The following is a 12,673-nucleotide window of genomic DNA, read 5'->3' as shown; positions in this document are numbered from 1 at the left end:
AGCAACAGATGAGGTTCATGTACCATTGGCACATGTCCACAGCAATAGATCTAGGCACCTTCACCTGGCCAAGTTGACAACTGCATCTAACTACCACACTAGCTAAGGGCTAGGACAAGTAATTTTACTTTCTTCTCTAATTTTGAGATCCATAATGCTTTGTGAGTTCCTAGCTCCATTGTCATGGAAATAAAATTGCCTTTTCAACATTTGGGCCACATAACTTCCCTGTCAGCACTGAGAGTCATTTGTGTCTGATAGGGAAATAATTAATCATTTTAGGTCATGCTTATTTTTACACCATCATGTTGTGGTATCTCGGGTTCCTGTTTATTTGAAGTACCATTTTCTGCCTGTCTTTCTTAAGCAAAGGACTTGTTTAAGGGCCTTTATGCAAGGGACTGGCATCTAGCTCAAAAAAAAAACATTCCAGAAATGATAAAGCATTTGATAAAGCATTTCACATTTGTTTCTTGTGAAATATTGTTTTGCCAACCTTTCACTTTCGATCTGTTTTTGTCATACTCGTTTGTTAAATCCTATTTTCTTTGTTATAACACCTCTTTCTCATTAGTTATAGGGATCTTCAGGCAATACCCATTCTGACTATCATGTTGAGAACAGGTGTCAACAATAAAGGAGAGGGGGGTGTAATTACTCAATAATCTTGGCAAGGCTGGTCCCTCTGGGTTTCAGGACTTATCTCACCTAGGAATCCTCTGGGAATTATAGGCTTCAGGAAAGCTAACTTAGTGCATGAAACCTTTATAGAATCTCAGTTTGAACCCTAGCTGTGTTTAAGAGTCAACAGGAGTGATGTTGGCCTGGGTTTTTTTAAGAAAAATAAATTAGCACTTTCTAACTGAAGCTTGCTTGAGAGTAGCCTCCAGAATAGCCTCTTGACTCTATTTGATCTCTCTTGACCACTGATGCCTCATTTTATTACACTTTTCTTCCCCCTTTTGGTCCAGAAGACATTGTCAGTCCCACAGTGCCAGGGTCAGACTCATTCCCGGAAGTCAAATCCCACATTGTCAGGAAGATTTTCACCCCTGAATGTCATGTCCCACTTAGTGGGGAGAGTAATGCTTTTCCTTGTTGAGTTGGGCTTAGAGGCCACATCTAAACACCAGAAGAGGTTTCCTAAAAGCAACTTTTAGACCTTGTTATGGGTTGTCTTAGCTTTTCTCCCACATGGAAATAAGTTTCATAAAGGCAAGCCTCAAAATCAAGAGCTTGGCCTATTTTCTTGGGAGTCCACAATGGTTTAGAGAGTACCCAGGTTTCCCAGATGTTTTGCGTATTTGTGAAGGACAATTTTGCTGCATATAGAATTCTTGATTGGACGTTTTTCTCTTTCAGTATCTTAAATATATTGTACTGCCTTCTCGCAACCCTCATTTCTGCTGAGAAATCCACACATAGTCTTGTTGAGTTTCTCTTGTACCTAATGGATCACTTTTCTCTTGCTACTTTCAGAATCCTGTCTTTGACGTTTGACAATCTGATTAGTAGTTGTCTTGGAGTAGGTCTATGTGGATCATATCTATAATTTTATGTCTTTCATAAGAGATGGGAAATTTTCAGTGATAATTTCCTCCACTATTCTTTCTGCCGCTTTCCCTTTTCTTCTTCCAGGATACCCATAACATTTGTATTTGTTCTCTTTATTTTGTCACTTAATTCCCTGAGACCCTGCCCATATTTTTCTCTTATCTGTTCTTTTGCATGTATGATTTCAGATGTCCTGTCCTCTAGTTCACTAATCCTTTCTTCTGCCTCCTCAGTCATGCTGTTGTATGACTCATTTGTGTTTAACTTCTGCCATTTGTTTTTTCAAAGCTTTCAAGTTCTTCTTTATGGTAGCCCAATGTCTTTATGTTCTTCATCTCTTTTGACATATCTTCCCTCAACTCATTTAACATTAGTTGTTTCAACACCTGTATCTCATTTGCACTGTTTTTTGTTCCTTTGATTGGGCCATATCTTTGCTTTCCTAGTGTGACTTGTAATTTTTTTCTTGGTGTCTAGGTGATTTCCTTGATTAGTTTATTCAGGAGGTCATTTTCACACAGGATTTTCTTTGTTCTGTATCTTTTCTTTTCTAGAATAAGTTCAACTTATTCTAGACCTTTAGCATAACTTCTGTTTAACTTATCAGAATTTTTCAGCTCTGTTTATCTGGTGGTTTTTGGCTTGCCTAAATGGAACCTTATTTGTTTTTTGTTTTTTGTTTTTTTTTTTTTGAAGATCTCCCCAGATATGTGGACCCCAATCACATTTTCCCATATAAGACAGGCTCAGCATTCAGGAGAAGGGTGTAATCAGTATCAGGTTTCCCTGATGATCAGACTCAGCAGGTTGTCTGACTTTCCCCGAGGCCTCTAGAGTCAGTGAGGGTTAACTGCTTTGGAATGATAAGCTTTATCCATATCCTACCAATGGGCAAGTCTACATCTAGGCATAAATACTAGAGACACCTTTGCCCATCGCAAAAGGATATGCTAAACTTCTCTATTCATTTATTTAGTCAACAGATAATTACTGAGCACTTAATATGTGCCCAGCATTGCAAGGCCCATGCACTAGATCATTGTAGCATTATTTGAAAGTAACTCACTTTCCATTAATGGCCAAATTATTTTGTATTCATAATTCATAAATGAAAAAATCCTTATAGCAGATAAAGAAAACTGAGTAGATTAAAGCATAGATAACACCTGTAAAACATAAGGCTGAGTGAGAAGTTACTGAAAGAAACCCATGGTATGTCACTGTTTCTGTAAATTTCAAAAACACACAAACCAGTACAGAAGCTCATCCTCCTTTGGAAAATGCCCGTGCTCATCTTACTTCAAATGTGTACTTTTGCAATGCATTAAAGATTTGAGCTGTAAAAAAAAAAAAAAAAAACCAAAAGGCAATATAGACTTAATATCTGCACTTGGGAGCTTGTAGAATTGCAATATCTCAGGCCTACCCCATACCCACTGAAAAGGACTGTCTTCACATATGCATGAGTAAAAATATAGAAACATGGCTGAGAAAGTCCACAACAAATTAAAAATAGCGATTTCCTCTGGGATAGAGTGGGAAGGAAAATGGAATCAAGAAGAGTACAAGGGGGCCTCATCTTGGTAGCATTTATTTCATTTTTTGAAGTATGAGGCAAAAATGACAAAACATTAACATTGGCTAATCTGAGTGATGAGGACACAGTTATTTTCCTTGGAACATTGTATGTTTGAAAATTTCACAATAAGAATTAGGAAAAGGTAGCAAGAATCCCATCCAGATAATTAAATGGAATGTGACTCCTTCTTATTTGATGTAATATGAATTCATTCAATATCTTGCCAACCTTTATTTATACCCATTACTTTTAGGCGAGTCAGGGAGTTAAACAGCAGCAACACCAAAAAGTTTCTGGAAGAAAGAAAAAGAGTAAGTGCTTTACAATTTTCTTGGCATGCTTCCTTTTCAAAACTAGAAATAAGTAATTCATGCTTAGATATCACACTTCTAGCCAATTTGCTTAGTTTGATGTATCTGTACATTAAACATTCCATCTTCTCCGTTCTCTGAAAGCCAAAGTAATGTCTTGTTAAAATCTTTAAGCCAATTACTTGGCACCAGATTCTCATACCCAAAAGGAAGCCAAGTTTTAATCATACAAAAGAACTTTATTTTCTGAGGTTTTAGCAGAAAAGATCTTGGCAACAATCACTCCTTCAATTTCCAGACTATTTTTCATATTTTAAAAATTATCTCCCACTTAAAATGTAAACTGACAAGTCATCTCTCACCCATAAATTTTAGTATTGTACCCGAAAGCTTATCAGATTTTTTGTTCTTTTTTGCAGCTTGCAATGAAGCAGTCCAAAGAAATGGATCAGTTGAAAAAAGTCCAACTTGAACATTTAGAATTCCTAGAGAAACAGAATGAACAGGTATTTTACCTTATAAGGCATTTAAAAAGACATAGGTGGGCCAGCCAGTTTCTGGACGCAAATGCGAGGGTCTGCAGGTCCCTTCTGCTGGAGCCACCAGTTCAACTGTGGCATAGAACAGATTGGCTAGAAAAAACTGGTGTCTTACTATATTTCCTGTTTCGTTCAAAAAAAAAAAGAAAGAAAAAGTACTCTTTTTTTTTTTTTTTTTTTTTTTTAAGTGGGAGAGGATAGCTATTGGGAGAAAAAGAATCAATATATATATTTGAATATATTAAGGGAACTTTAAGAATGATATTGTTGAAAGGGAAAGAAGGAGAAAACAGACAAGTTACGAATTATTTTTTTCTCCATTTTCATTTAGAGTTTCATCATTTGTAACCTACAGGCATGTGGTATTAATATTTAAAAGCAAATGATGAAAGAAACCTCTGACTTTCAACCTCAAGCTTTAAAAAATGAAGTTGTCAAACATCTTAGGGCTATAGCAGGACCTAAGGGCACAAAAATTGCAAAAATTCTACAAACCTCTTAATGTCAGTGACTACCATACTTTTGGTGCTTTTTCCCAGTGAGGCCAAACACGAAAGAAATGCAAAGTTATCCAAAATCCAACCGTTTAATAAGGGCATCTGGCACATACACATCAGTCTATGTGTATCTGGAACACATCCAGATTGGCTTTATCCCAAACAAACTCTGCAGACCATCAGTCTTCCCCGATACCATTTCAATTTGATGGAAATAGTTCTAGCTGCCATAGTTATACGACCTTCAGATGCAGTTGACATTTCAGCCTCTCTCAGTTCACATTTCACTCTATGGATGTAGCTGTTGTGGAACTTATTTCTAGATAATTTACTTCAATTTAGAAATCTTAAAGAGGTTTTGATGAAATATGAACTAGTAGTACATTGTTTTTCCCTATTTTTGCCCATCTGTATAGCAATTCAATTTAAGGTATATATTTTTCCAGAGTAAATAGTTTCCCCTGAAGAACACTGAAGTAGAAATTATGCTAAAAGTACTTTTAAGAAAGCCAAGCAGCACAATAATATCTTTTTGTACTGCAATTGCAACCAATAACTCCAACTTTAAGATTCTTTAGTTTATGGTGGAGAGAAGTTTTACCTATCTGCATGCTTCTATGTTTCATATTTCTTTTTCAGCTAAATGCTGAAACAGGTCACGGGTCTCCAAAGGGGACAATAAATGTTTGTCTCCTGGACCCAATTCATTTGCCCAACTTGTAGATAAAGCTGGGTCTGGACCTAGCTGGGTCTGGACCTTAGCTTCTGAGAAGCTAAGAACTTCTCAGAATGTCTTTAAAAATGGGAATATAACAGGGATAAAGACCATCTCTAAAGCATTAGAATTCCCTTCTGTGATGGAGAAGAGCAATCCAGGATGGGTGGGGACAAAGATTCCTTGACTACTGTTTTTAAAAACCTCCTTAGACTAAAGACACAATGCAAGGTAAGGCACAGTTATGTTTCAGTTAACTAAATTAAGAACCTGCTTAGAAAGTGTGTTGCTTAGCAACAGGTTTGACTCAAGAATTGTGCTAAAAATTACTCATCACTATAATAGTGGTGTGTTTCAGAGCTGCAGAATAGTTACCTCGTGTTTATAGCTTCAGGGCCAAAGTACAAAATAAAAAAAAAAAATCCCTTTGAGCTTTTATCCTAATCCACATGGGTAATTGAACTTACCTGAGTTCTGGCATTAAAATATTGAGTTAGGCTGTACTGCTGGGTTCGTATTGGGAAGATGGTGAGTCTGCGTTCCAAAATGTCACATTCCACTTTTCAAATATGTCATAAGTAATATCTATCACCCTCAACTGATACTTTGACTCACAGAAGCTTTAGAAAATGCAAGATGTGAAAAGTCTTGAGATTTGATGAAGATTTCATCTGAGTCAGTGAAAAGAAATCCAGGATATTGTGTTGATGCCTTCACCAAACGTAGAATTTGGCCTTGAATTTCTAGGTGACGCCTTGCTTTACAAAGAGGGCTTGTTCAGTAACAGCCTCAGTCCCAGAGTAGTATATTGTTGTGGAACTGAAAGATCAGAAAGTGCTCGATTCAGTTATTCTGTGTGTTAAAGCACTGCCACAGGCAGAGCACATGCAAATGGTAGGATTCTGTTTTTTCCCTCCTAAAAGGTAAGGTGGAACCATGGAGGGGAGCTCCCTTCAGAACCAAAGAAACATCTCGCTAGCAGAAAACACTTCTGGCTCCAGCCAATTCTAAACTTTTAGAATGATCTCCAAAGCTATTGTTAACCCCCAAGATGTTTTTCTTTTTCTAAACCAGAAATAAATTCATTTTAACTTCTCCCACAGTATCCTGTTTTAGGTTTCCTTACTAATTCTGTTACCCTATTCCTATCTCCCAGCACCCCCTCTCATCCCCCAAATGTGTCCCAGGAACAGAACAGGGGTTGAGGGCATTAGCAACACCAACTCAAGTTTTAGTATGTCTTGGTCCTGATTCCAGATTCTAACCTCATACTTTCTTTTTAAACCACCTTAGGGCCTTGCCTAGTTGGTCAGCCAACTATTCATTAAAATCTTAAGGTTGGAGATATTTTCCCTATTCGATTTGTCCTATAGAGTCCCCCCTACCCACCCACCCAATCTCATCCATCTTGACATGTGAAACCTCTAACATTAACAACTCCATTACTGTCACACCCAAATTTTAAAAAATGATTGTTGCCATCAGACCTATCATTTAATAAAGAAGAGTGAGGGGGCTTCCCCAAGGTTGGGGGTTCTGTTTATTGCTGGCAGAAGAGAGACGCAGGCTGGGCTAACAGGCATTGGCTGTTTTGTTTTGTTCCTTTTTTTTCTGTTGAGATCAACTGGGGGCAAGGTTGTCATTGATGGGTGTATACATGTTTACGCTTAGCTTTCTGCTTTTCTGTATATGGTTTTGCATTCATTTTTCAAATTCACTTCAATATTCATTTATTTTCTTTGTTTTATATGTATGACTCAATTTTGACATTACTATTTTTGTACAAACAGCTTTTGAAATCCTGTCATGCAGTGTCCCAAATGCAAGGTAGGACTGAAACTATCATGAGCAAGATACTGCTTTCCTTCTCAATGATGTCAGTGTTCTCGGTATAGTCTCCATTTATGATTCGTATCTGTTTGCAACTAATACTCAAGGGTTGGGAAGTAAAAGCTTGATGGTTTCATGCTTGGATTTCTGATATAATTATCAAAGTAAAATGACCAAACTCTTTGGAGAATGCTGTTGGAGTTTCAGCCAGGGTTTCCAAGTGCAGAAACCCTGGGATTACTGGGAAATCCAGATCCCAGTAATGAAGAAATACCCAGGATCAACAATATTATATACAGTTATCATAGATGCTGGGTCACAGAGCAGATCTTCCCCAAATATTATGACTCTCATTGACTTTTAAAGAACCCCACTAAAAGTTTCCTGGGGATTTTTAATGACACATCTGTGGTCTATTTGCAGAAGTACTAGAGAGTGACTATTTTCATGTTATCTAAGTCTGCTCTGTTCGCTAAGTAAGGTGATCACACAACTTTATCACCCAAACCAGAACAGTGTCAAGAGGGAAAGGAGGTGCTATTAGTAATAGCACCAGTAAACTGGGACTGTGCCAGGTCACGCTGCTCATACCAAAACTGTTAGCTCTTAGGATAGTTTTTAATGTCATATAGTTCTTCTAAACTATATTCGATATTATCTCTAAATGTTCCAAAGGGAGAAGCATAGATAATTTTCTATTTCTGTTTTCTAAACATAAAAGCATATAATTTTCAGTGCTAATAATGTTTCATTGTCATCTCTTATGAATACTGTTTGTGTCATAGTTTCATGTTTGTATATTTTTCTCCATTTCTTCATTTCTCTTTTAGACTACTATACTTTAGGCATAAGAAAATATCTGGGTAAAGGGAACCATCCGTCCTGAACTTAAGCGGAAAGATAATTCTCTGGTGGTGTTATAGCCATCCTCACCAAAATGAAAATTTAAAGCCACAATATGAAAATAACGTTTATGAGCCATTGGTTAAACTAATTTTGTAACAAGGCTTCATTTGGGACATTTAGATGCTTGTAGTATAATCTACAACAGTGACCAAGCCCCGCCTCCCCCACTAACCTTCCATTTAGTTGGAATACCTAAGCAGCTCAGAATAGTAACATTAGAGCACTTTAGTATCCTCTGCTGGAAACATAGAGATATCAAGATATAAACCATTCTTAAATATCCTTGATTTCAAAGTGGCATGTCTCTAAAGAGGAATAGAGGCTTTGTCTTTCCTCCAAGAAGGTTACATGCAATGGGGTTGGGCCAAAACATCCAGACTACCAGTTGGAAGGTAAAAGTTGAAATGAACCCATTGATTTTCCCAAGTTCCCAAGCAACTGTCTGCCACCCGATTCTGTCCCCCAACTGACCTTTTTCCACCACCACCGCGTTTGAGTAATATAGTGTCAGTTTACGAGATTGAGTTCACCCTGGCTTACTTCCTGGTAGTTTGTAAAGAATGAATTAGCCCAGGAAAGCGACAGCCCGTAGGGACAGTTTGGGGCACAGTGATTCCAGGAAACCCACGTATTCCTGCAGCTAGAACATTGCAGGCCATTCCAGCCAACACAGTGTCCCATGCTCTCACCCAAACATCTCCAACTGTTAGATCCTTCAGGAATTACTTAATTAAATTTCAAGTTACTTGGGGAATAAATTATGCATAAGCAACAATTATCCTAAAAGTGGCAAGATTGTCTACATACAGTTAAAGAAATGTGTTGATCTGTGAAACTGAAAAAACCAGCTTGACATGACAAGTAAATATCAGGTGGCTGGCTCAACCCCTTTTTCAAATGGTTTTCCTAGCATGATATAGCCTAGTCTATCTCATAATGTGCATAAAATTTTACTGGGGATCTTGTATAAATGCAGATTGTGATTCAAAAGGTCTGGTGCAGGGTCTGAGCTTCTGCATTTCTAACAAGGTCCCATGCAATGCTGGTGGTCAGTGGTCCACATTTTGAGTAGCAATGATATAGTGGCAACTTCGCCTAACTCCCTGAGATGGTTTCAATGTGTGAGGCCGTGTTTCTGATGTTACAGGCGAAGGAGATGCAGCAGATGGTGAAATTGGAAGCCGAGATGGACCGCAGACCAGCAACAGTGGTGTGAGGCTCCAGAACGCAAACTGAGGCAGCCAAACCATGCAGCATCAAAGTATCCCTTCTAAACTTCTGAACACATTCCCTGGAAGAAAGCGGTTTCCTTCTGTTTCCTCTATGTATAGACAAAATGTTACCCGAAACCACAGAGCCTTGGAAAGACTTACAGCAAACTTCCTTTGAGCTGTTTGAGTACTGAATTTCCTTTGCTGACCAAAAGTAGCTCAGATCCACGAAAATTGACCTATTCCAGTAAGGCAGAGTTTAACCATTGATAATACAACTTAAACATGTTTGCTATTAAATACCATCACGAGTGAGTGAGCTTAGTGTTCACAGCTCTGCTTTGTGATGCATTAGGACATGTTTGAGCTGCAGTAAAAATAGTGCATTAGCAATTTAATAGCGAGTGCATGCACTGGGGGTGGGGGTGGGAAACAACTCTGTCTACAACTCATCAGCAGCAGTGGTGGTGGTCTATTAGACAAATAATTTTTCCAAATTTGTCTATATCTAAGTTACCTCATCAGTAAGTGCCACGTCTCGACCTTGCCATAAAAGAAGCTAATTTCCTGTAAAAATTCATGGAAATTATTAAAGCGATAGAAAAATAGAACCAGTGTACCTGTGCCAAAACTCATCAGTGTTCTAGAGGGAAAGCTCTGTTAGGCACATGTAAGACAATCTCCATCTGACGTTGCTTCATAGGGATTGCTTCTACAGATTCCAGATATTCCAGTTCACTATTACATCATAAAGATCGTGAAGTGGTTCTTGGCAAACGTTTGTAAATGTGACCATGTCTGAAGTATTTATACTCTTTAATCCACGCTGTTATAGAGCAAAATCATCTCAGTATTGCCACGAGAGATTAGTAAACCGCAATACTAGAACTATGTTTGCATGATACACACGCACCGGTTAAGACTAACCCATACAGACACAATTAATCTATTGCCAAATAAATACTGGTTAACTATATCTATGGCACAGAATATAATTTGATTATCGAGACTTTCAGCATAACGAAAAGTCTATATATATGTGTATATGAATTGTGGGCATTCTTGATACTTCGAGTTCTAGTTTGAAAAAAAATACCTAACTAATTTAATTTTACACAAAAATATTTATGCAGATTTTCAGAATTTCATATCAGGAAATAACCTTTTTATGTCTGTTAAATATCGGAACAACTTGCTGCAGTCTTAAATCTGCATGATCTTTCAGCCCTGCTAGAGTTGTATGGCAGACGGTGCATGACAAAAAGCATTCTGTTGGGAATGGAGCCATGCTACCAAAGCTGAGAGCATGGAAGCCTGGTAGTTTAGAACTAATCAGATTTCTGATTTTAGTATACACAGCACCAACTGAGTTCCTGTATATGCTTGTACAAATCGATTCTGTGTTCCTCTGAACAAAGAGAAAATTATGTTACCATCAATATTGAACTTCAACTTCCAACTTCTCTAATAAAATATTAAAACACATTTGACGTAGGGCCGAGTGTTTACTCTCAAGGCTGCGATTGAGGACCTTCTTTGCCTCTTCTGTGCATGATCGCGTCACTCTTTTGAGGAGACTGTTCGTGCCCCATCCACCCATCTTCCCCAAAATGACGCAAGACCTGCTGATTCTGGTTGTTCCCCAAATCCAAGTTACTTGCACTTACGATTTGAACTGGTTTCTGTAAAGTTTCTGGTTCCCAGTTTCCTTATCTGTAAAACAACAGGATTAGACCACACATTTTGCAATACTGATGCTCACAAAAAATCATGGCAATTAAAATATCCCCACATTTAGATTTCCAAACTCCCAAAAGGCTCTTCCTCGCCAAGTCAACTGGCTTCTCTGGGAGCCCAGCCCTGCTGTAATGTTGACTGAATTTTGCACTTGCCTCCTCTTTCCTCTCTGCTTCTGTGAGACACTCCCATGTTTCTGCTTATTTCTGCTCTGGCTTCTCTGGCACCCCCACAAATATTTATATTCTCCAGAGCTCTAGCCTGAACAGGGCTTTAACCCATACTGTGTCTAGCATTGAGGCACGTTGCCATCCAAAAGATTCCATTGGAGTAGGATTAAAATGCATGCACGCATGTACCATGAAAATGTGTTTTACTTTCTATTTCATATTGCACTTGAATCGTGCATTCTCTCTTAAGAAGGAAAAGAAAGTTGCCCATTAACAAGATTCTTTCTCTTCAGGTTAGAAAACTCTGTCAGGAGTGTTCAATTATTTCACAGTCAAATCCCCTGTTAAGAGTTGCCATTCAGAAGGTCTCCCGTCTCTTTCCTGAGATGGGGAAACTCCTGGCAGTAGGGAGGGGCATGTGATCTCCATGCTGTCAAAGTGGGTCCTTCCACCCCAGGGTCTCAAGGTCCCTGCTCAGCAGAGTCCTCATCCTGAGCCCGGGTTATTCCAGCACTCATCTGGTACATGTAGGAACTTCTGCATTCCTCAGCAGCTCTGTGGCCATGGGGAATCAGAGTGGTAGTTCAAGTCCATCAATCTAAACACCTCCTTTGGCTCTTTGTAAGCTTCCAGTGCCATATTGTTTGAATGCACAAATGTTTCTCCAAGAGGCCGGCAAATTTCTAGAGCTATGTCCCAACAAGGCAAGAAGCAAGCCCACCCTGTACTGAGTCTCCCTCAAGCCTACCCGAGCTTCTGCTACCTCTTGTTTTTCCAACACTGAGGATTTTTCATTCAAAATGTGGGATCCAGGGATTTTTTACTTCCTCCCTTTCAACCCAAAAAGGATTTTCAGCCTCCCATTTCTGACTGAGTAGAATGTCCATATGGCACTGTACTTCTCCTTCCCCAGGTAGATTGTTCTTCCCCTTTTAGGGAATAAAGGGCTCATGGGGATAAAAAACATTGTCAAAATTGGGAAACCTATCAGGAAAGTACCATATTTCATCAAATCTAACACACCATTGCTTATACCATTGTTTTACGTACCACAAAGAATGAATATATGCTACCAGTTAAACTGCTACATACCATCTTTTGCTTATATGACATCTCAATTGTAGAGGTTAAAAAGTAAAAAATACGTGCATCTTGGAATCCATGAAATACATAGGACGATGCAGATTAAATTGTTTTCCCCAGGACGATATCTTCAAATCCAAATCCTCCAGTCCCATGACTGTGATCCTATTGGAAAACAGGATCCTCGAAGATGTTAAGAGGAGGCCAAATGGGATTAGGATGAGAAGTGTGCTCATAAGGAGAGGAAATTTGGACATAGGAGACAGAAGTTGACCATGTGACAGGCAGAGATTAGGTTATGCCACAGATTGTTGGGAAGCTACTTCCAGAACGCCATGGACCTAGGAAGTGTGGCCCTGCTGTCACAGCTTGATTTTAGACTAAATAAAATAAAGCCTAAACTAAAGGACACTTCTGAAAATAGATTTCATATTTAGCGATGAGCTTCCTAGAGAGCAATTCAAAAAGGGAAAGAAATGTATCTTTTACATTTAGTGATTCTTATGTCTAAATCTTCCCTAAACTGTTTCATTCAATCGCA

General features: G+C 38.6%; 1 protein-coding gene across 16 annotated transcripts in view; it reads left to right on the top strand.

The window, feature by feature from the left end:
* PLCB4 (phospholipase C beta 4) overlaps positions 1-10,652 on the top strand; it is a 399,612-nt gene extending 388,960 nt beyond the window's left edge. For all 16 annotated transcript variants that reach the window (XM_077115609.1, XM_077115566.1, XM_077115557.1 and 13 more), the window contains 4 exons: positions 3,387-3,444; positions 3,864-3,950; positions 6,986-7,022; positions 9,079-10,652. In XM_077115609.1, coding sequence (XP_076971724.1) covers positions 3,387-3,444; positions 3,864-3,950; positions 6,986-7,022; positions 9,079-9,167 — 271 coding nt within the window. In that variant the 3' untranslated portion in view covers positions 9,168-10,652. The remainder of the gene's footprint in view (positions 1-3,386; positions 3,445-3,863; positions 3,951-6,985; positions 7,023-9,078) is intronic.
* Positions 10,653-12,673: the final 2,021 nt, after the last annotated feature.

This window comes from Tamandua tetradactyla, chromosome 1 (genome assembly GCF_023851605.1).
Source record: "Tamandua tetradactyla isolate mTamTet1 chromosome 1, mTamTet1.pri, whole genome shotgun sequence".
Taxonomy (NCBI): domain Eukaryota; kingdom Metazoa; phylum Chordata; class Mammalia; order Pilosa; family Myrmecophagidae; genus Tamandua; species Tamandua tetradactyla.
The sequence above is the reverse complement of the archived record's forward strand: the minus strand, read 5'-3'. Positions and strand labels throughout refer to the sequence as shown.